The following is a 24,861-nucleotide window of genomic DNA, read 5'->3' as shown; positions in this document are numbered from 1 at the left end:
AGTTTGCTTGTCTCCATTACTCAAACTACCCTATTGAGAGGCAGGTTGGTATTTCTGTGCTGTACYGCGGCCTGCAAAGTAGGCAAGTCTTCACTCTCACTCGCAAGAATGACTGACACAGCGAGGTATTATACACATATTATCAAACAGAAATAAAATGAACAAAAATCAACCTTTTCCTCCTCTCTGAGATGAGCGTCGGATTCTATATGGCACACACTTCCAGTTAGACAGAGGCAAGGTCCTTGTTTGGACAGGCACTTCACTTTCCCAYGCCAGGCAGCTCAGCAGTCTACATGAATCTTTTTGACTGTGATGGGGATGAGTCTAGTTACTACTGAAATCTGTATGAACCCATCCAATGCCTCCTCTGAAAAGCTGAACTTTAATGACATTACACCTGTGAGAAGGTTTGTTGAATAAAATTATGTGATCTGCCATGAGGAGAGGAGAATGCCACTTCGCTATGCACTTCTGATAAAACTGTGTTACCTGGAGAKCAAGTGTAACAGAAGCCAGACTTGCTACAACTGACACTGGTCTCATTTTATCCAAACAGCCCTAGTAGCGACCACCATATAAGTCTTCTTTAGTCTCTGCTTTATTCCTGTCCCCATTAGTAACCCCAACAAAATCCTAGATTAAAAGAAAGCCTTTTGTGTAACATCAGCTTGCACAGACCGGTGGATTTTGCTGCTGTACCTCTAGCTCCACAAATTTCAGAGGACCCAGTTTAAAGAGAAAAGTTATCCAGTCTTGCCTGCCCTTCAGTCTAAGTCAGAACTCAAATTGCAGCACTAAGCTTAGCCTGGCAACTACTCAGTTTTACCCGAAGAGTCTCTAACACACTGCATTCTGCCCACACTAGATTCCATCCTGTTCCTGCAAAGACTGAATTCTTGAAATCATAGGTTATGTTTTTATTTGTAAATTTAGCAGCAGCCAGACATCACTGAGGTTACTAGACTGCAATCACCTATGCTACAAAAGTGTTATAACAGCCTGTGGCTCTTCTGCACCCACAAATGGTTCCACTTCCTCAAAGTGGTCCAGGAGTTGGCCCATGCCAGGCACAGCCTCCAGAGGCAGCCTGCAGCCGTCCTGCAACAAACATTCAGAGCACAGACAGGAAYTATCCTCTGCCACTCAACTTGAAAGCCAAGAGCGATGTTTAGTTTACTTTTAGAGGCACAATCTTAGTGTCCCATGAACTTACTGCATCTACAAAGGTAACCATGGGTTTAGCAATAGGCAGGAGAAGGCAAGGGTGCCTCTCCATACTCTAACCCCGTCTAACATGCTCTAGGTGACCCTGCTGAGCAGGGAGGTTGGACTAGATGATCTCCAGAGGTCCCTTCCAACCTTACTGATTCTATGACACATACAACCCCGCAAAAAGCTCTTCTCAACCTGACAGAGTTTGGCTATAAACCTATGTCTTCAGGTCTTCTTTCCTTGAATGCTAATCCTACCTACAGGCTTACCCATAACCAGTTAACCGTGCTGTCATCAGAAGTACCAGTAAAGTGCACAACTGCTCCAGAATCATCCCTTAAACTATCCCTGTGGGCCTTTCCCCGCCCAGGTCCTCTCCTTAACTCTAGCCATATAGCATTAATTTAAAGCAGCTAAATACTCAACTTGGTAACAGAGCTACCCCTATCTCATTCARTCTTGCCAGGGCCAATCCACAGCCCAGCCCTGTGCTCCTCACAGCAGCTGGCAAGAGGACAAGATCTTCAGCTCATCTTCTCTCGAAATCATCTCCAAACATAACCCCAGCCAAAAGCATAGTCTAGTGACATTAAAATAAAAATAGGAAAGCTTTTTTGCCCATTTTGCTAATTAATATGTCAGAGCTCATAAAGAAAAACTCATCAGTTTTTCTCCAGCACTGCATCATCAGAAAGAGCTGTGTCAGCAGAGACCTCAGCAGACAGTCAATACATATTAAAAGTGTTCTAAGCAGTAAATCAGAAGAAAAAGAAAGAATTTAAGGGAAAAAAATAAAAAYAGTTGCAAAGAATTTGGTACTAGATTTCAATAGGCAATATAAATCAGGTTACAACTGATGTAAAATAGACTTCCGTTCCCTATGAAGGGTATCCTCCTAGATCTCATTTAATTGGTTATCTAAAAAGCTAACAGTTCATGAAAAAATGAGCTAATGTTCCCTGGTTTTCCATCCCTGTAAGTTTTCCAGCTCCTTCTCTGCTTTGAGATAGAGGCACCACTCATCAAGTTCTTAATTCTCATCCCTGAGACTGAGTTTGGGGAATGCGAACACTGCACAGCTAAGCAGAGAGGGAGCTTGCGGGCAGAAAATTCTCCTTGGAGCTCCTGCAGCAAGAGAGGCTGCCATGCACCCATGCTTTCTGAAGTCTGGCTTTTTCTAGAGACGGCTGAGCAGGCCACATTAACACAGTACTGAAGGCTTTTGCCAATAGTATGGTAGAGAACATCTGTGACACTAAGGACAAAGTTGAGCTCTGCATGAGTCTGTATCCTCTAAAAGGACAGGCCAGTGATGAGAATCAGAATGTACAGACGCATTTCTCCTACGTTTCTGAGTGAAATACAGAAACATTTCTCTGGTCATCTTCCAATAGGACACACTTACAGTTCAGAATGTGTCCAAAAATGTTTCTAAAAACCAAACTATTTCTTTTTTTTAGAAGAAAAAAAATTGAACTGTTGTTTGTGGATGCAATATATAAGAAGACAGAGAGATGTGGCTACAGCTACAGATCCTCCTATTGCCTTGGTCTTCTACAGAAATGTGATAAAACTTTTCCAGATTTCTTTTCCTTGAAATGAATACATGTCACCACTCCTGCTGCTGTTCAGTAACATGCAGATATGCTAGGGATACAGTAGCTATGCCAAAAGGTGAGCCTAAATGCTAGAAGAGCCACTGCCCCAGAAGGAACAGAAAGGATATTTCCCTAGAGAGAACTACTCAACTGTGTATTTCGTAGAGCAAGTCATGTTGAAGGAGAGAAGGGATAATTGCATTGATTGTCAGTAGGTGATAATTAATTCTGTAGAGAAATATGTTTAATTTCCTGAAGTCTGGAATAGGGTGGAAACTCTTCTTTCTGTAATGAGAAAATAACAGTGTTTTGCTCCCAGCAGAAGAGGCTGCAATGTCTCCCTTAACACATTCTTATAAAAGGTATTGATAGGAGAAGGCAGCACAATGGAAAATGTTAAAACAAGGGTTCTCTGATGTGACAGAATGTCAGCAAGATGAGGATACAATAAATAATTCCAAAAAGTATATAGTAAAGAGGGACTAGAGAAAGAGCTTCCTGTTCTTSAATAGATCTTTAAAATAAATACTTGAACGGAGCAATAAGAAAGCTGAAACAGTAGCTTGATTTCTATTATGAGGGGTAAGGAAATGTTAAATGGTACTTTAGAACATGGATGGGTGAGGAGGAGRAGATGATGAAAAAACCCAACCCCACTTCATGAACACTTTTCAACATTTGACCAATATTTGGAGCAGACGGAACTGAAAGAAATCATTTATACTCCAGCCCTTCTCAGAAGTAGCCAGTATGTACTTTTGCTTTTACTCCAGAAGAAAAGAAAGAAAGAAAATAAAAACAATCTACAGGATCTTTGTATTTATCTTTAGATGATCTCTTGACCACATACTTTCAATTCCTGGTCTCTGAACATAGATGTCAGCTACCCCAGGAGTTCTACAAAGGATAAAGTAAGCAAACTTATGTTCAGTAAGCATGGGTCCATGTTTTCATATAAAACATTTAACGGTCTTCAACTTGAAAAAAATTTGAAAGACACTGTTTTCAAGAATCTAGATAAGCCTGCAGAAGAAATCATAATGCTGCTAAATTATAATATATGGTTTATCATATGTATATAACAACTGATTGCCAAGGAGTTGTTTTCTTCCAMGATTCTTTGAAAGGAGCAGCTTCCACTAATCTTTAGAAAATTGAATGCAATGTTTATAGTTATTTTTCTGCACAGAAGAACACACACACAGGTACAACATCCATAGCTTTTCCTAGTTGACAAGATCACTTCTTGGATGCTTTCACATCCAAAAGACAAAATTGAAAGAAGTTCTTCTCCCAGGAGCAATAATGTTACAAGACATAYGAACTACCCCTCAATTCAAAAAGAGAATACAAGAGGATCACAGACTTAGGAAAGAAGCCAGAAGAATTTTAAAAGAATTTGTCTACTTTAAGTTCAGGAAAAGGTCTTCAGATAAGGAAAATCCACACCAAAGAACTACAAGATAACAGAACTAAAGAGAACACCCAGCTGTACAGAGTAGGAATACCACAAGCCATCAGAAATCTAATAGTTCACCTCTCTTTACATGCTTTCAGCTTTTTAGTTCTATCAAAAGGGTGGAAAAAGGCAACATGATTGTGATTACACAACAAGAGGCAGCCTGGAATTTCAGGGTTTTCTAACACAGATTAGGAGAAATTGCTGAATAGCTGGCATTTACTAAAATTTTTCAAGGTTTCTGATGTCATGTTAGCTCTGGCTTGTCAAAATTTACCATCTTCTGTGACATTTTCTTGTAAGTTCTTTTAATATGAGAGTTGCAAGTTGTACAGTACCATGGTGAGGTTTGCAGAACTTCTTTAATAAGTAGCTGCAGCAATGATAGTAGTATTGCCAAATATAAATTTTTATTGCTATGGACTGAAAAGTTTAAGAGAAAACAAATATATTTCTACTGCAGAACTGCACTGAAAGAAAAATCTTCTACAGATAAGAATGGCATACCTTTTTACAGTGTTATCTTTAATATTTCTGACAATGAAAGTGGAACTCTGAGCAAAAAGAAAAAAACGTGTTTTTTTTTTTTTATTTTTACATGGTTTAAGTTTTCACAGTCCAGGAGACATTGCATATTCTCTCTCCTACTTACTTGAACTCTCGAACTCTCATCTTCTTCAATTTCCAACACTTATATTAAAAAAAAAAAAAAAAAGAAAAGAAAACAGCTCTATCTGCAAATGACTCAGCTGCATACACTGCCAAGCAAAAGCAATCCCCAATCCATCATTGTGGAAGTTGGAGGCAGAGCATGCAAAGTAATGCCTTAATTTGCAATGCTTTTAGTTACCACAGTTTCTGTAAGACGGTTCCATTTACTGCCCATACTGCTTTCAAGTTACTTGCTCTTTCTCCAAATAGAAGAACAGCTTACCTGATGTGCGTCCAGCCAATGAACTAACTTTGCTTTCATCTGCCACTGGGGAATAAAAGAAAAGACACAAAGATCAGAAATTCATTTAAATTCATAAGCCTTTGAAACACTGTCAAATTATTTCAGACACAGGGTCTTAAATCTTTAAATTGTAATCGTTTGTAAAGGGCCTTTTTTCCCTAATCCACCCAGGGTGCTTCAAAGTCCAAATACCCGAATCAAAGTCCACTGAAGCCAATAGAAGGACTACCAGCAGTCCTCAAGGGTTACAGATCAGGACCTCAGCACTTATACACTCAAAACTGAGTTGTCAGAAGAGCAATTGCATTTGTAAATAACTCATCTTGCCAGTCAAATCACGGGGCATAGGAGAGTTGTAACATTTTCAGATCAAAGGCCTCAGTTGGCAAAAAGAATCCAGATGTGGAAACCTTCCCATGTGCAAGACATCTCCCTGACTCACAGGGCTCTCTGCAGACAATGAGGGCTCCCAAAAGATGTTCTTTTGGAAGGCTTGTGCTTTTTATGTTTTGATTTATTTTATGTGTAAATCACACCTATGTTGTACCTCACAACATCTTATGAAGAAAGATGTGTACAGTATTAACAGTTTGCAGACAGACTAATGGAGGAGCCATTTCTCAATGGAACAAAAATCGTGATTTTTCTTTAGCAACGGTACTTCAGTTTATTATCATATATCTCAAGAAACTAATTAAAACACTTTCCCAGAGGGCTGAGTGGAAGAACCAATCACCATTTCTTAAAATGAATTCTATGCAAAAAAACWGTGTTAATATAATGTTAGGGATGATAAAACAAGCACAAGAAAATGAATGTTAGGGTTGAAAGCTTGTTCCTCATTCTCCCTGCCCAAGTACTCCCCTGTGTTACACCTTAAAATAYGATCTCTTTATATGATGCAGTAAATTGAGAGTCATATCAATAATACTATAAATGAGAACTTRTACAAGCTTTATATAGTGGTCACCATAAAAAAGTGTATCTACACAGTTATCTGCAATGGTACAGCAAAGTGTTATTTTCTATCAAGGAAAAAGCTGTGCAGTAGTTACTGAGATTTAGCTGCTACTACTGGGAAATAAGTTTATGAGTAAGTATATTCTTATATTGGCCTCCCTGCTTCACTTTGATGCTTACATCTCTAGGACAGGGTGAAATACATCATCCCAGTTGGGCAGATGGGAAACCAAAGAAATAAATTCTGGAAGCGTTTTCCCAAAAAACAGCATCAGATTCAGGACTGGAATCCACAAGAAGAAATGCGAACCCACCACTGACCCGTGTATCACTTCTCCACCTTTGTAATCTGATTGTCTGGCATTTTCTCATCAGTAAATCTGATGTAGTTTAATTATGTTGTGGGACACAGATGCTATACAGCATGACTAAYAATGCTGGCAATGTTATGCAGAGATACTGCAAAACAAGTACTGTTGCTGCTAGTCAAAATCGCTAAATGCAAGGTGGTTCTGTACTCTTTGTCCTTTACCCCTTTTTCTAGGTTTCTGCACWCTCTAGAGATGATAACTGTTTACCTTCTCACTTTGCAGTTTAACTGATCCTAGAACTCAAAATGACTAGAAAAGGATTTGTTAAAAAGATGATTCAAACTCTTTTCCCTCCTTCTTCTCCCTTAAATCTACCTCTAAGCAGAAAAAACATGGCAAACTTTAGACCCAAAGGTTAATGTTTTGACAAGTTATGATTGTGTGAAAACACAGGATTATAATGGAAACTGATTTGCAACCTTAATTATAGCAGTCACTAATGGCAACTGCTATAATATATGGTAATTACTTGAAGCAGGTTATGTTACAGTACATAGGAGCTTGAAAGAAAAAAAAGATACCAAGGTTCATAGCATTTTTTAAAACCTACGCTGATGACTGGGTTTACCTGAGACTAAGTTTTACATTATTAAAAGGGATAAATCCATTTGACTTAACCATACTTTACACACCAGCTACACACACAAGAATTAGATTTTAATACTGGAGGCAAAAATGGCAGAGTAAAACGATTAGAAAATGAAAAATAATCTTACCAGAATACAAAGCTAGCATTACCAGTTTAAACACACACCCAAAGAAAGGAAATGCAAAAGTTAAAGTTTGAGATTAAAGTTAGAGCCAACGTTTCTCCTCCCTGCCATCCTGGCATACACGCACATGCATGACAAACGCACGCAATCCGGGCAAGGAGCGGGGTAATTTCTGTTTCGCGGGGTCTCACGGTTCGGCAGCGACTCCGGGGGTGGCCGCCTTCCCTTGCAGCGCAGAGGAGGGGCACGTACCTCCTGGCTGGATGAAGCAGCCGCTAATCAGTAGCCCCTTTCCTATGTGAACCAGGGGAAGAGGAGGGAAGAGCAGGAGACAACTACTCATTTCCCTGAATCTGCCAAACTCTCTATACGCCAAAGTTGAAGACTTTGTGACAGGAGAGTTCCCTTAGGAAGTATACAAGATCCCTCACTCTGCAAAGCAATATTTGAAAATACTGTCATTCAGCATGTTATTGAGTTACAACAAAAATAGTATTTTGCTGGTTATCTTGCTTTAGCCTTTTAAACAAAAAGTACCATTCCTTATTATCGACAAGGACTAATTGGAAATTTCTTTTCTAAGATCCAACTGCTGCTGCTGCTCTATCTATGCAGAAAGGCATCTGAAAGGTTTTAACTGGGGAAAAAAATATCCTCTGCCCTTAAAACTCAACTAAAAAAAAWTTACAATTATTTTTATATTGCAACATCAAAAAGTAATTACTTTGCAACTAACTACAAAAAACTGCAGCTCAAGAGAATCACACTAGGGAACACTCAGTGCCAGACTAGAATATATCAGAAAAGCATCTACAGTCCAAAATTTTAACTGTAGATATTTTTACTGGGAATATTATGAAATCTATTCTTGAGGTAGAACTGTTAAATGCAATACATTTCAAAATAACAAAAAAAGGTATTAAATAATTTGGGGACAGTAAACAAAGCTCAAGCAAACAACTGCAATCAGGATCAGTGCRGAGGAGTAAACATACTGAAAAACCAAAAAGGTAAGTTAAAAATTAAACAAATACTTCACACGTATGAGATGTCCCCAGAACTCCAGGGCATGTTAGTTCATGAAGTGATCACGGTTTGCTAGTATAAATCATGCTAGATATTTCAAAGTAACTTACTTAATTTAGGAGCTGCATTTTCACCAGAGAAGCCAATTATGTATTCATTATCTGCACTTGAAATAATTGCTGAAATACAAGTTCTACAGCTACTTAATAAAAGCACGGACATTTGGGAAGCTAGCAAGACCACTGATTATGAAAGATGAATTATTATTAAAACACACAAATCTCTCCAGTTGAAAGCAAACAACTGATACTACCCTTTTTATTATGCCATCAACCATAACAAAAAGTAAAAAACAAACAAACAAACAAAACCCTCTATAGCATTAATACTCAGATGTATTAGACTTTCTTAAGGTAATATTCTAGAGTGCTSTTTTGCTTTAAGCAGCTAAGAAATACTATCCAGCAACAGTAGAAGTAACCACAAGGCACCCATATTCCTTCCATGCCATTTTTTGATGTGATTTTTGATTTTGATTTCCATGCCCTTGTCAAGACAATCAAGGCAGGCATTTTATTTCAGCTGCATAATATTCCATGGATTAGCACACAATCACTCTTCTGCATTGGCTCAGGAGTTTGCTTTCTCTAACTACAACCCAAGTTTCCTTAAAGGTCAATAAACTAGTTCCCAACTGTTGTTTAGAGAAGCATAAATCAATGCTTTTGCTAATATTGATAATCAATCTCCCTCCTTTTTTTCCATCTCAATCTCTGCACCATTACACTATTTTTCCCCCAAATAAGGGGTTACTATTATACACCAGACACGGGGTACTACTGTTCAACTTGATGCCTCTTTTTTGAATGATTAATTTTGTACATCGACCAATAGCTACTTAGAATCTAAGTGTGTGAAAGTCAGTGTTACTGCTGGACAAACTGACACACGCTTTTGAAGACCAACTGCAGTTCTGTACTCAGAAAAGCAGCAAGCTGATTAAAATTATACTAAATTAGAGATTAGGAGACAGCCTAAAACATTGGGAAATTTTCTAGAAAACTAATCTTCCAGTAGCATTATCTGTCTGTAGGAAGCTCAATATAAAACCTAATACAGGCTAATGAATTAGCAAGGGCTGTATTCCCGAACCACATACACAGTGGAGGTTTATGTACTTTTTAGAATCTAAGCTAGTTTGTGTGGTAAAACCACATGAAAATAAAGCAAGGCAACAAACTGGTCACTGGTTTTCCAGATGGATTGTATCCTTACACAGCCCTTTCAGCATAATGAAGGCACAGCATCATCCATTAATTTTAGTCAATGATAGTGTCAATGACATAATTCTCCTGCAGCTTTTATTTCCTTGCTGAAGTGTTTCCCCATCTAGGAGTGGCATAAATTACTCACAGACTGTGTGTCAAATGCTCGCTCACAACTACTATTTAGAAAATGCTGCTAGCTATTTTCATTTTTCCCTATAGTACTGTGTACAAAGACCTCAGGCTTTTATACCAATATCTGCAGGAGCAATAAGCTGTGCATTAGCAAGAATAAACTCTCATAGACTTAAAATCTTCTTTCCCCTCCAGTAAATCCCTCCCTCCTCCTCCCAGTGACAGAAGGGGAAGGGGCAGAAGGGGCTGGGCTCYCCAGTGCCGGGGTCTCCTGGTTATCCACCACCAAGTCATTCTTGAACGATTATGAATCCTTGATAGATTCCTGCTTACTTCAATGCTGAAAAGCAGGAAGACCACCAGAAAGCTCACAAGGTACTACCAACGCTACCTTGCATAGGTAGTAACTAAGGTAAACAATTTCCAGATCGGGATGCTCTGCTCAGCACATTCAGAGTCAGGAAAAAACTGGGTTTAAAGCAAGATTCTGGGTTCTTTTTCTCACCTCTACAAGGTTTTCTCCAATTTGATTTTTCYGAACAATTTTGTAAGATTTGATTTAGTGTTTCAATTCAGTTGCTCTCAGAGAAGGTCCCCAAGGCACGTGCCTTGTGTGTCAGCATGCGGGAAGAGCGCCTAAGCTTGCACCTGCTGTTACTACTATTTGTTGTGTAAGAATCAGCAGCCCGTTGGTGCTGTCCACTGGTCACATCTATATTTAAATGGAAGCTTTTCTCTTGGCAGAAAACAGAATTGCTTTACAATTTCAGAGCCAACACAAATATCTTTGCTTTCTTCTCATGGCACAACAACTCCTCATTCTTGAAGCTTACACTGCTAATAGAGGCCATCACCTCTTCTTTTACACTTTTGTTGTCTYCTCTAATTCTCTCTCACCTCTGCTGCACTGATAGCGTACAGGGCTAAAACGGAGCCAGCTCCCTGCCAGGCGTCTCCTGCATGTCATTAGCACTTCTTCCCAGCTCCGAGGGTTAAACCACAAGTTCCTAATCTAATCTGTCATTCACTGGTTGAAAACGTTGATAGGGAACAGATTTTCAAACAAAGTGCTCTTAAAACTGACTTGAAATTGAGACTTTATTATTATCTGTACTTTCTCATAGTAGCTATACATTAACATAATTACTATTTTCTTCCCCTAACACTTTAATAGTCTAAGTGCATTAACAGATCAACTTGCTTCATCTTTGCTAAAGCAGTCAAAGAAACTACCACCTCACCTATGCGTTACTATTTTCCCTGATCACTATTACAGCTCATCTGTCTGCTCCCAGGCTGCTCCACCACATGCTGCCTTGAACATTAAGAGGTTTCTACAAAATCGGTTGAAAAAGTTGACGTTCCTTCCTGCCTGCTTCTGCCCTTACGCCACAGCTCACTTCCCCTTCCRCAGTGTCAATGCAAGCTGGGTGTAGAGCAGAGTATGGGAGACTGCCTTGGTAAAAGCCTTCCCTTTCATACAGAATAAAGCTATCTCATCTGCAAGTCAGCCCTATCATACTCCTATCACTTAATAATTCATTTTGTTTCATTCCCTACTTGGGGATCTTACAAGCAAAAATTAGAAAGTTATTTAAGTGACGAGAAGTACATGTAGTGCTCATATCTAAAAAATTATTCTGTGATGTGGCCTCAGAAAATTCACATTTAATTTGCCAGTAATAGAAAGTTATTCATGACATGAGCTGGATGAATTTTAAAATGTCCCCTGGCCCCTGATCCCCCAAGACAGTTACAGCAATATACGTTACAATTTTCCCTAAATCCATGACATTTTTTGGTTTAAAAAAAGTCCTCTTCAAGGGATTATTTGTCAAATTACTGCTGTAAGCCAATAGCATTGAGAAGTCTATTCGAATACTGAGCTATCTTCTTCTCAGTTTCCTCATTAATGCTCTAATGAACCTACCTGGCTTCTGAAAGTGGTTTTAAAGTCAGTTTCAACTCAAAGCAACATATTCCATACATACCATGGTCAACAAAGCAATGATTTCAAAATATTAAGCAACTTTTTGTCCTACTAACACCATTAACACTCATTAAGGACCATCTCAAAATATATCCTTTTGATTGCATGTGTATTGGAACACTGTTCAAAAATGAACAACAACTTCTATTAGCTCTGTTTGGCCCTCAGTTGGTTACATTTTGAGATATTTATGACAATATCTAGAATTATGCTCAGAAAAGGGACAATCTGTTTCAGAGCAACCCAAGAAGGTAACAGCTAATAGCACCTTGACTGCACCTTCCACCTCCTTCTATAAACCCTGTTTTCTCTTTGTTTTGAGGTGCCTTTAAATCTAATGCATCTAATTATCAAAGAACTGAACAGTTGGTTATATACTGCCTTTCTTACAGTACACTACACACCTCACATCTTAGCATATTCACTTGATAATTACTCCTAAATACATAAATGAAGTTGGCTGGCACCTCTACTAAACATGCCTCAAGGTTAGGGGACTCTGAGTACGTCTAATGATATTTTAGCAAATAGTATTTCACTCGCTTTTAGAATCAAGTAAAGGACAGCTCCATTTCTTTAGACTGTAAAGCTTAATCAGTTAAGATCTGTGGATTTTTGTTTTTTATGGGGAAAGAAAGGGGGAGCTGAGCAATATCTTGGGAGAGTGGTCATGGGTTATTTTATACCAACATCCCTGAAGGTAAATCTACACAACACATTGCCTGAATTGATACATTACAAAACTGCTATACACTCATATGATTCAATTTCATCTTTCTTCAGGTTAAAACAAGTCACACTTTCATGTTTTGAATATGCTTCCTATGGCTGTATTTTTTACAGTACATTTACGCATAGTCTAAATCTGTCCTAACATGTACACAGATTTATGAAAAATAAGGGTGCCAGAGATAAATAATAGAACACCTTTCCTCATCCCACTTTCTTATTTTTAGAGAATGTTGATCTTCACCTTCCAGTACAACATTAAAAATACCCATATTTCCATTCATTCACCATGAAAATTACCTTTTTAATACAGTTTAAAGAAAGAAGAAAAACTACTGAAAATGAATTTTAATGAATTATTATATAGAAGCTATTTTCTACAGGACCATGGTAATATATAGAAAAATGTGTGTATATAGAAGGTAGTTAAAGGAAAGGGAAAAAAAAAAATCATCCCTGTGATGACTTGTACAGAAGCCACTGATTTCCTCTTCCTCRTTTTTAGCTACCATTACATTTCAGAAAAAAGGTATTCCTTATTTGCAAAGCAGGAAGGCACAACAATACATTTGTTTCTACCATTTCTGAATGTGTTTTGCTCATTTTTAACACTACGCTATAAGCACAAGCCCAAACTTGGCAAACAGCGTCATCTAATCAGTGCAGTCCAAGTCAGACTTTGGCTGGCCCTAGATGAACTCTTGAAAGTAAGGCATAAGGAGATGCCTTGTCTTTGCTAACATATCAAGCACTATCATTGCTAACAAAAAACTGCCGTTGAATAGAGGCGTCAGGTGCCATGCCCAGCGAAGAAAGGGGGTCACTGTGCTCCTCTGTCACTAGCTCAAAGCAAAATTAAACAAACCAAAGCAAAGTTATACCATAAGACACATGGTATGAACTGTGTAAGTGATCCAAGAAGTCCTGTCTCAGCACAAGGAAGAACACTAAGCCTTGTAGCGATGCTCCATTGCTCTGAACGAAGCAGTAAGTTTTGAGAAGCTTTGGCACATCCCGTTAAGCCAGCGATGCTAAAGCAGGGAAACCAGGCACCCCACAAACACTCCCGCAGCATACAGACTCATGGTGCAAAGACACTTGCACATATGAGATAGCGTTCTGCTCACACCTGCAAAACGAAAGAAAATACCACACTACCAGTATAGCAGCCTCTGCCTATTTTTTCAAATTTCCACAACAATAATGTTTCCAGATACACCACTGATTTTTTTTTTAATTGCATGAATGCAAAAATTAAGTGATCTACAAATAACTAGAGTTCTTGAAATACACCATCTTCAGTAAATGTCATTTTTGGATTCATATTGTTTGTGAACTCAGCAATTAAGACATCTTCTCTCAGTTTATATGACTTACGGCACTTGTATGGCAGCCTGAAGCCCAGCCTATATAATGAGAAATGGTGGTTCACAAGCTGGTCCTTCCTAGCTGTCCAATCAATAACAGAGAAATACACCAAGAATCAATAAACCAAACCATATATTACTACTGGGAAGTAACCTACAACATTTGTTGCATGTGCCAAGTTCCCATCATTGCAAGATATGCTTTGTTGAGTGATAAGGATAAATAGATGCTACATACTAACAGTATTGCATACCATTTGATCACTCTTCCTTATTTCCTGATATTATTAAGTACAGTAATTTATAATAATAATCATCATTTTTATTTTATAAACATATGACTAGAAAACAAAGCACTCAAATGCTTCTGGGACTAAAATACATAGAATTGAAAATTGATTATGTAGTTACAGACCAGTCTTTACTCATCAGATCTGCTTCTTGTGTATATACCAACCCTCATCAAAGCTGGGAAGATTGTCACAACATAATTTCATTTGCTTCCTACATTCATGAGTGTACTATTTTGTCATCAGGTCCCCAAACTGTAGCAATACCTGAATTATCAGATCTGTCATGTCCAGCGTTTTCTGTTATCTGCGTTATCCCATTTTATAATCGAGGCTTTTGTTATCCTATGAATTCAATGAATGGATTATATGTGTTTCAAGGTAGACTGGTTTGTAAGTGGATAGTAGTACAGATTCCATTCTCATGCCCTGTATTATACTACTACTTTTTTTTTTTTTTTCTATAGAGTTTAGGTCTAGAAAGACCCAAGTGATTTCTAGACGTTGTAACCTCAAAGACTGATTGTGTCTTTCCACATCTGTGGAGACACTTGATTCAAAAAACATTTGGTTTTAAAGAAAAAAACTACATCCAGGTCACACTTTCTGAAGCCTCAAAGCTCTCCTCTTAGACTCAAATTTTTAATTTTTCTATTCAATATATTATTTTTATGTATTTTGAGGAGTATTTGCATAATTTTCAGGGCAAAAGAAAAAGTGAAGAGCATCACATGGATGGCTAAAGAAGGGCTAGCAGTTACACAAGCAGGCTCAGATACAAGACRTCTTACCTTTTTTTAAAAAACAAACAAACAAAAAAACCAAAAATCCGCTACTCAGTACCACAGAGGAACTGTGTTAAGTCATTTGCAACCTCAACTCTGGGTCAGGAAGATGAAGATATTAGCACTTCCCATCCTTTTTGATCTCAAACAATGTACTAAAATCATTACAGGGTACCACRGGTACCAAGCAGCATGTTGGAATGAGTACTTACTACGGATCATGACTTCAGTCAAGTAATGAACAAGATTTTTTTAAAAAAAAAAAAGTCACATAAACAAGAAAACTTTCCTTCTCTAAGTATCCATTTCAGGGTCTGTGTTATACAAATGCCCTATCTGGAAGCACCGCTTTAGATACTGATTTACTGGAATTTTATTTGCCATTAGAAAAAATTTACATTGTAGTTATTTAACTTACAGATTTTCGCATTTATTTTCCATTCAACTTCTTAGCCCAAATCCTCTGTTTAACATCTTTCAAAGGTAGGAAGTCCAAGCTGGTACTTCACTTCCTGCTAGACTAGAAAACAACTGCAGAAGGCCCTAGCTCTCATCTTTATCTCTTCAGTTTATCTGCCTAGCTATAGGCAAACACACATACTTCATTTTTGAGTGAAGTAAAGAACTTATGGCTAAAAAGCTAAAGTCAATTTTTAACTCAACAGTCTTTTTCCAATAAACAGTTAGCAATCAGAATAAGAAAATGATTACACTTGGGCACAACTTCTTATAACGTCTGGATAAACGCAAATGAAACTGAAAGGCTGAAACATAAACCTCAGTGGGTGCAGTTCTGTCTTGTGTATCACCTCATTGTATATAAGACAGATAAAACATTACTGTCTCCAACTAGACTGATCATAATCCCTCCTCATCCTTTTTTCTTACTTTCATATCAGAAGCGGCAWTTTCAAGAGCAACTTTTTATCAGAAACAACTATTATCTATCAGAAACAACTATTACACACATTCTCAAAGCATCCCTTGTGGGTATTTGGAGCAAGTGCAGATGATTGATACTGATTCTAACCTTATATTATAATTGAACACAGACTAGGATGAAAAGATGCCTGGCAGTTTTGAATATGCTCTCAACAGCACTCCCATTACCTAATTTTCCATTGCCACTTGTGAACCTTCTTTCCCAATGGCTTCTGTGGGAGTTGTAAACGAACCTTTCTAAGTAAGGCTCTGAAGTGAACTTCAGAGTTCTTCTCTAGTAGGTCATATACGGGATTCTATGTTTTGACTCAAATCTGTAATCTCATTCCACTGTTGAACATCTACAATATTTCCATTCTAAAAACATCTAGTGTGTTGTTCTTTGTCAAAGCGGTGGGGCAGAAACGCAAAGGGATTAATTCCTGTTCAGGTCAAGCAGTAGCTTCAAACTTCAAGTGTTACTTGCTTTAATAACTTCCCTAAAGGGGTTCTATCCATTCTTGTCATGCATTAACAACTATTTGACATTCCTTACACTCCATTACAGACATACACACATTTTACGGTACATTAAAATAACATTACATTAACAAGACAATAAAAATCAACAGTATGCAAAAAAACAAACACCAATCTAGAACTTTACGGGGTAGGGGAGGGATAAGCAGTACCAATAAAATGGCATCTTGAGACCATTTAAGAAACCAATTATTTTCTATTCATTGTATTTAAAGTCTGGTCCAACAAAACACAAATCTGCGATTAAATATATCCTAATGATGGTTCACAAAATGACTGCATCAACACTTGAACTTGTAAAAACCAGATAAGGGATGAATGGTGCCACAAAGAAGAATTAAAAGGAAAAAGAAAAGCCTATTTGGTTTCTGACTCTTTGAGGCTTAAGAGCCTCGCGAATTTTCCCTTGTACTGCCATTGAAACGTGACTCAGTTTTCATCTGCAGTAACCCGTCAATCTTCCACCCACAAATGCTTTGGCAATATTGAAAGAACCATTTACTTTCAGTTTCACTCACCCTGCAAGATTTTCTGCACAGCTTTGAGGGGTAGAGGACGATAACCTTATCACTCTTCAAGCATTTATAAAGATCTACTGCAACACTTTGATTGCCCGTGTTTGTTATTGCCAATGAAGAAATATACAGCTTGTCTTAAGAAAGTTACCCTTTATCCAGTGTAGTTTTGCAATCATTTATGTTCTATAGGAAAATTACTTCTGTGGTTGCTGTTTTGCAGTATTTTTAGACATACAGAAATTATGTGGCAATTCTTCCAGCTCATTTTTACAAAAGGTCTCTCTTTTCCTCAGCTAAGATTTCAATACAATGGATAGAATGGCCTTTAAGAAAAAAATAAACCTTTCTTCAGCTTCAGGAAAAAAGGTACTTGCAATTAGATGCTACACGAGGCAGACCATTGTCCCCATCACTGCAGCTTCTCTGCAGAACTTGCTCCCTGATGTTTGTGCGGAAGAAACAAAAGCAGGAAACTGAGATGGTGCAGATGTGCTGAGGCTAAAAAGCTGACCTATATGTCACCCCACCCCCTCTTACCCAGATCCATGCTTTTTGAGGCTTTCAGATTAATTGATTCAGACTGCTTGGCTGGTGTCAAAGATCTGAAGCTGATCTGCTGATCTGCTAAATACACTGCTGAATTTGTGATAGGGCTGCAAGAAAAAAAAACAACATGTAAAATATTTAGGCACCAGCTCAAAACACAACTGAACTAATTAAAACATGCACAGCATACATGTGTTTCCTTCTCCAGTTGTCAGCAGCCACGCATTTTAATATCAGTCACTGATCCTCAAGTTTCTTTTGTGAGATTTAACACCTCTAGTAACTTGTTTTTTATTACAGATGCAAATACAAATATAAATTCTTAGTGATAATTGCTGCTTTTACACAATTAATATTTTATTTAGCAGAAAAGAGGAACATGCTCAGTGCCTGCAATTTTCTTTTTGCCTCTTGCTAGTTCCATTTAACTACTGCATTTCCAAATAACAGGCTACAAAAGGTTGGATAAAATATAGCAAATGGTTCAACTCCACCAGATCTGCAAGTCTGAAGTTGTTTTAAAATCGTATCATCATGCACCATTTTTTGCAGACCATGTTTACCTGGTGTCTTATGTAGGGTACCATAAGTCTCTGAAGAGCTCAAAGATATTGTTTAAATTTGATTTTACTTCAAGTTGCACAAATATCTAAACATTTCAAAATTCTTCCTGAGTAAAACTCAGAATGACTTTCACCAGTGAGTAGTCCAAACATCTCATTGCAATGTATCTGAAATCTTCCATACCTCTCTCAAATTAGAAATTTAAGCTTTTTAAAAATATATTCTAAAACCAAAAATCAGTTTCAAAGTTAAAAATATTTCTTTTTAAAACTTTTCAATCAGAAGCTTTTACACTGTCAAAACACTTCCCCCCCCACACACTTTTTTTTTTCCTGAAACACAGCTTCAGTGAAATCAGCATGATTTCCCATAGCAATTCCGTTTTAGAGCTTAAGATTCAAATGTAAAACTAATACAACTCTGGAAAAAAAGCCAGGTAGGAAGGAAGGTCTATAAATTCATCACCATCTTAATATCATTACCATTTCAGAGAATGCTTTTGCTCAGATTCTCACAAGCAATAGTGGTTGCGAATTTAGTGCAGTTTCATCACTCTATGTAGAGTTTTGTTTCATTACACTACTCTACATATATGTGCCTGCTGCCTAACTAGGACACTAGAAATTATAAATTTTCTCCAGTGCAATTAGTGTCTGTTACTTAAAAAGAAAGCAGTTACAAAGATTCTTCAGTGTGTAAGGAATTTAAGGCATTGTTAATAAAGCATCACATACCTACTTGCTGATAACAGACATTTAAAGAGTAGTTTTTAAATCATATGGATACACACATTAAGTTAAGTCTTTTAACTGAAATGTGGACTCCTCTAACTTCATTGCAATGAAACAGTTACGTGACTATCACAACCGTGAATTCACAAAAGAGTAAACAGTATTCAACACTGAATTTTCAGCATTACAAGTACAGTAGGCTGAAATAAACGACATTTTGACTTTTATGCTACACGACTTTTATGTTATACTTTATGCTACACAGTGAAATCAATGCTACCACCCAAAGTACATGCCAGCATGAACTTGAATACGCTTGCGGCTTTTCTGCACTTCTTCCATATTTAATAAAGCAGATTATAACTTGCAGCTGCCATCAGACATGCCAGCCTTTAGAAAACGTACTCTTAAAATATGTGAAAAAATCTACCCAACTAATTTATAACTGGTAAAATGTCTACTGGTTTTTTTCTAGACATTTGGACATTAAAACTCATTGAAACTTGATTTAATTTTTCTTAACCTCAAGAACTTCTCGGCTGACATTCAATAAAAGAAGATTCAGTTTGCTACAAACTGATTTTGGTTAGGACTTCTAAACCTTTAAAAGACTTTAGGCACTGCCTCTGCACATAGCACCCACTGGTACAGTTTAATTTGTGTGTGTGCGTGTGTGTGTGTGTGTATGTATTTTAATCGGGATTATGCTTTGGAGATTCTTTTGTGTGTTACTGAACCCATCCTAGGTATTGTCATCRATGTATCATGGGTAGGAGGCACGGTGCAGCTTAAGAACAATTGAAACGAACACAGAACTGCTGATATAACTTTCCTGTTTGTACTGGAGAATCATTCAAGTGACTAAATAYGGTGGTACGAATCAAACAAAATAACAACTGATTTTAAATCAGTTAAAACTATTATCACAATCACTAATGAGCAATTAGGGTCACAGATATTACAAACAGCTAAAGTCAAACCTGTGATTATTGTAATCCTCACTCAGCAGATCCTCACTGGGATGAGGGGGGAGAGGCGGAGGGCTTTCATTCTCACCATTGCCACGATCAGACGTTGAGAGCTCTGAAATGAAAAAAGGGTTAAATGAGCTGGGGGAAGAAAAAAGAATACATTAAACCAGTTCATTGATCAATGACTGGACTAGAAGGCCTCAAGCAATCCTGAAGTTAGTCACAAATTATTCAAATCCCTAAACTAACTAAACTAGAATTAAAATCACACCAAGCAGAAAATATACCCCTCGAGATTTCCTGAAGAGCTGATTTGCAGATTATTGCATATGCATAATTAAAGATAAATATAGGGAAACTTTATGCTTATAGTGRAGCTGAGTACAAGGCCCAAATTACTTTACTCCATTCAATCTGTTGTATAACTGCATCCTAACTGATCAGAGGCTCATGGCTTCATTCCCTTTGATAGGGAACATTACCACCTTTCATGAGAGAACTATATTCCCAGCAGAGTTCAGGAGAAGAACAATTTCTGTTTTCCTGTAGCAGGAGAGAAAACAGGCAATTTCTGAATTACAGTCTTCACCTCCTTGGTATTAAGGTAATTCGTTTTTTTACCTCTCTATTCAGTTTACACCAGAAAATTACTTTGGACTGAGAGAAATATGAACTACTCAATTAAACCATCCTGTGGTTTACTAAGCAACAAYGCTTACATAGCTGCACTAAGTATTTAATATCGCTGCTGTGCCTGTTGTAGGCCAGTTCATTATTGCATCCTGTAAATTCACCTCTCAGTCTAAAGGTCCAATTTTACAAAACATCCGTACATTTTTCAGTGTAGTGATGTAGTGCATGTCTTCACCCCACTCACATTTAACAGGAAAYGTGGATACTTGATACTTCTCAGGTCAAAACGGCAGAGAAGTGATTTAGCAATACTGACACATCACGCTTTCATGTGCCCCAACTCTTTAGTTGCACTGAACATTGCAAAGTTCTTTCTTTTTTCCTCTTTTCTTTTTTAAAAAAACACAAACCGGTATGAAAGTACTAACCTAAATTAAGGGGAAAAAAAGGGTTCACAGGGAGGGGAGCAAGCCAGACAGCAAGAGACGGTGTGTGTTATGTAAGAGCATGGAGACTCTCCCCTGCAAAAGCAACAGAGTTATTAGCCCACGGACCCCATAAACTGAGACCCCTGCTTTGGCTGGATAGCTTCCTAAAGATTACACTGCCAAGGAATAGTTAAAACCCTATCTCAGACAAGGTGGCGGGAAAAAAAAAAAAAACATCAGAGGCAAGAGAAGATGGGCAGATGTGGGGAAAAGCCCTASTGGGACTGTGAGGAAGTACGGGGTGCCAGCCGGACACAGAACGGATGTGCTACGTTGTCGGGTAATGCACACGCGCAACAGCTCGCTGCAGGCAGATCACACTCTTCCAGGTTGCAATGCAAGGGTAGGAAATAAAGATGAGGAAACGGCATGTTTGCACAGTACAAAGAACATTTAACAAAGGGAAACTAGTACTGTTCAATATGACTGTAAGTGATTCGGAAAACAAGTGAAGAGATTAAAAAAATCGCTCATGTAAAAATATTCAGAACTGCCAAAATATGCAGATTGCAAAGCTGTGCAGCAGGATATTAAGCAACTAGGAAATAAAATGCAGGTGAAATTCCAAGTCAATGACTGCAAAGCGATACGCAAGGGGGAAATCCYTGACTACACATATACAAAGCTGGGCTATGATGTTAGCTATTACCACGTAGGAGTAATGCCACGCGAACACTGCTGGGAACATTGCTGTGCCCTCTTTAAATACGTGCTCAGTGAAGTAAATGCAAACAGACTTTYAGAGCATTAAGAAAATTAAGTCTGAACACTTCATCTCGTAGTCTGAGTTACTGGTGTGCCTAATTTTGAAGTAGCATCTAAGGTTTCATGCACCTCATTTGAAAGAGGCTGAGGTATAATTCAGCAACATATCAAAAACATAGTGAGGATGGTTGGACACATACAGCAACTTTCTAGTGAGAAACTTAAATAGACTGGGACTATTTGGCTTAGAATAACAAGCAATAAGGAAGGGTGTAAAAGGAGTCCATGGAAATGTAAAGGACATGCATTAAATGAAAATCTCATCAACTCTGCCACACACAGTAAGTAGAAGACACCCAGTGTGACTATCAAGTAACACGTTAAGAAAAATACCTAAGTATTTGTCCTATATAAGTAAAGCATGGAATTTATTGCCCTGAAAATGTTATGGAAACAAAAAAAAAAAAATTTTAAGAAATATTAAGATTAAACAAAGTTAGAGAGAGAAAGATTCACCAATGGCACAATGGTGCAGACACAACCTCTGATGTAGCACATCCCCAAACCACTCACGACCCAAAGCAGGAAGCCCGTGAAGAAATCACAGCACGAGCTACTCCGTGCCTCACCCTCTTTCCCTAAGCAGCTTCTGATGGCCAGTGTCAGAGACAGTACTGAGCACACCTGGCAGTTTCACGAGCTTTGGTTCATATGAATTGATACTTCGCTCCCCAAAGGCTGCTGCGTGGCTGGTTACCCCGGGTGTTGCTCCTGGGGCAGACAGGCCGCAGGCACAGAAACGTGCCAGACTTTCTGGGAGCRATCACACAGGACTGCGGCTCCACACCAAACGCCAGCAGGAGCCCGAGCCAGAGAACTGGAGAGGGAGCCACGGGCTCCATGCTCAAGACCTCAGATGATGATCTTGGCAGATCCAGAGCAATCATAGGAACAGCTAACCCAATAMATAAATGCATGAGATTTTCAGATATGAAATAGTCTTAAGAAATGAGTATTACAGATCATAAGACACATGTAACGTTCCAAGCAAAATTTAACTTTAAAATTTAATTTAAATTTTAACTTCCTCTTTTTCTACCTTCACGTTATCACATACCTATGAAATCATACTTTCAAACAGATATTCCTGTACAACCATGAAGATGTGGCAATTTATGGTAGGAGAGATGCTTTACAATGATTCTACCGCTTAACCGTAGAGATAACATCGATTTCCCTATAACTCTATCTTATACAGGGTTATAAGAAATATGTAAGAATCTCTAATGAAACACATTCCAGTAATTTTTCAGCACCAGAATGTAAAGCTGCTAGCACTGAGATATTATTTCTCAAAGAGGGTGTTCTAAAAAAAAAAATGCTATATCTGCGCAACAGCTTGGCAGCAAAAAAAAAAGTGAGGACCTGAAGGCAGCAAATATTATTCACGCAAAAACAGACCAAACATTGGCATTTCAATATTTGATCAGCCCTCTTGCTATCCCTTCCCCCCAGCTTTTTATTTAAATATCCACAGGCAAGACAAAATGTAATGTTTTGGCTGTAACCACTTTTCCCCAGACATTAGCTTTTCTTGCTCATGTATAATAAAAAGGACTCCTAAAACAGATAGCAATATTAGCAGGCCAAGCTGCAGTGTATTTTTGCTGAGCTTTTATAATAGCTTTATTGGTAGGAGCAGTGAATGATATTGGAAATAACTTATTGGAAAACATTAATTGAGAAAATGACATTTTATTAAGCCTAATTCAATTCTTGTCCTTAAATTCTTGCATGAGATTTAGTCTTATGTTAAAATCTTTCATTATTATTTATATTATTGTAACAATCAGACCTCCACATTCAGGATAAGGATAGTGCACCATAAGAATGTACAACACAGGACTGTTCCTGCCTGTCCTGAAAACCCCACCATGCCTGCGACTCATTTGCTTTAACGGGCCTATGACCCAAAATTCATAAGCGAGTTGATGAGGGTTCCGTGTAGGTGTAGTGCTCTGCTTTTACAACTTCTATCAGAAACAACGCCAAAAAAATTTTTGAAGGTATGACTGGCAGTAATGTATAGGCTGATATGGAATTCAAAATCACATAAATATTTCTACAATGTGCAGGACTATTGCATGGCCAAAGCATGCCTCACCCAAAACATTTCAGATTGGAGTCCTACTGCAGACATCCCGCAGCTGAAAGGCCTGGTGCAGTTCTCCACCAACACCTTTTAACTTTTACTCGTTACATAGCAAATCTTTTAAAAAAGTCACAATACAATGATACTTCCAGTCGATTCCCAGCAGTACTAAAAATGTCTTTGTTTGCTGTCCATCGACCTCAATCTCCTACCTGCTCTCAGCCATGGCTGGGAACCCCCAGCCACTCCACACTCTTCCCAAAGCCAGCTCCCAGCAGCAYTCCTGAGTATCCTTTCCACATCCTACACCCTTCTGAAGCCATCGTGGTTTTTCTCCTTTTTCCTCAGCTTTTAAAAGTAGCTTTTAAAATATAAAAGTAAGTTTCTCTAACTTTTTACATTCACCTATCTTTACTCAGGAAAATACAATAATACAAATCCACAGATCATCCTATTAACTGTTTCCACATTATTTTTNAAAAAAAAAAAAAAAAAAAAAAAAAAAAAAAAAAAAAAAAAAAAAGGAGAGAGAGACTGAACTCTGAATGCTCATTATTCTGTCCATATCCTTTGCTTTTTCACTTTCAGGTATGAAAACGTGCAATTTATTTTTATGTTCTGCATTACTCTGTAGACTGAAGTCTAATGCCATAAACATCACAGGCTAAAAGAAAATTCAGTAAGACACACACACACATTAAATGTTCCTACAGTTCTTCCAAACAGTAGTTCTCAAACAATTTTGCACAAAGGAGCCATCATCACCCTTAAAATTGCTCACTACAATGTCTCCTTGTCATTCAAAACACTGTTTTATGAATGAACTGTTAACTACTCATTGTTGTGATTTTCTGGATTGTCTGAAGTACAGCCCTTCCACAGATTTTATTTTGAACTTTAAGTAATAAGTAAAGTTACCTGGCTGCCAAGCACCTCTACTGTGACTCTAAGGACTTACTTGGATCTTTTTAAAGGAAGTGTTGAAAAGGTATTTACTGCTCTCTAATTCTCAGGCAACGGCTAATTCTACAAGGAGAACTAGGTCTGCAGATGGCCTGTTCTCCTTGTAACTATAGAACTTGGTAGAAATTCCATACAAAGGAAATGTAAAGTTGACCTAAATACTTAATGTGCTTGAGTTTAAATCTGCAGTTCTTTGCTTTTTCAAAATATTGATGTCAATGCAAATGATTAACCTTTAAATTAAATGGTGTCTTCTCTTGAGTTTACAGAC

At 37.9% G+C, this 24,861-nt stretch overlaps 1 protein-coding gene across 1 annotated transcript in view; it reads right to left on the bottom strand.

The window, feature by feature from the left end:
* PARD3B (par-3 family cell polarity regulator beta) overlaps positions 1-24,861 on the bottom strand; it is a gene marked incomplete at its 5' end in the record, with an annotated part of 417,421 nt that overhangs the window by 163,906 nt on the left and 228,654 nt on the right. The window contains 3 exons of the mRNA XM_085299549.1: positions 5,207-5,251; positions 17,375-17,490; positions 19,659-19,761. Of these exons, the coding sequence (XP_085155675.1) occupies positions 5,207-5,251; positions 17,375-17,490; positions 19,659-19,761 (264 nt within the window). The remainder of the gene's footprint in view (positions 1-5,206; positions 5,252-17,374; positions 17,491-19,658; positions 19,762-24,861) is intronic.

The sequence above is a fragment of the Rhea americana genome, unplaced genomic scaffold (genome assembly GCF_003343005.1).
Source record: "Rhea americana isolate MKP2758 unplaced genomic scaffold, rheAme1 scaffold_15, whole genome shotgun sequence".
Classification (NCBI taxonomy): Eukaryota; Metazoa; Chordata; class Aves; order Rheiformes; family Rheidae; genus Rhea; species Rhea americana.
This window is presented reverse-complemented; position numbering and strand designations above follow the sequence as displayed.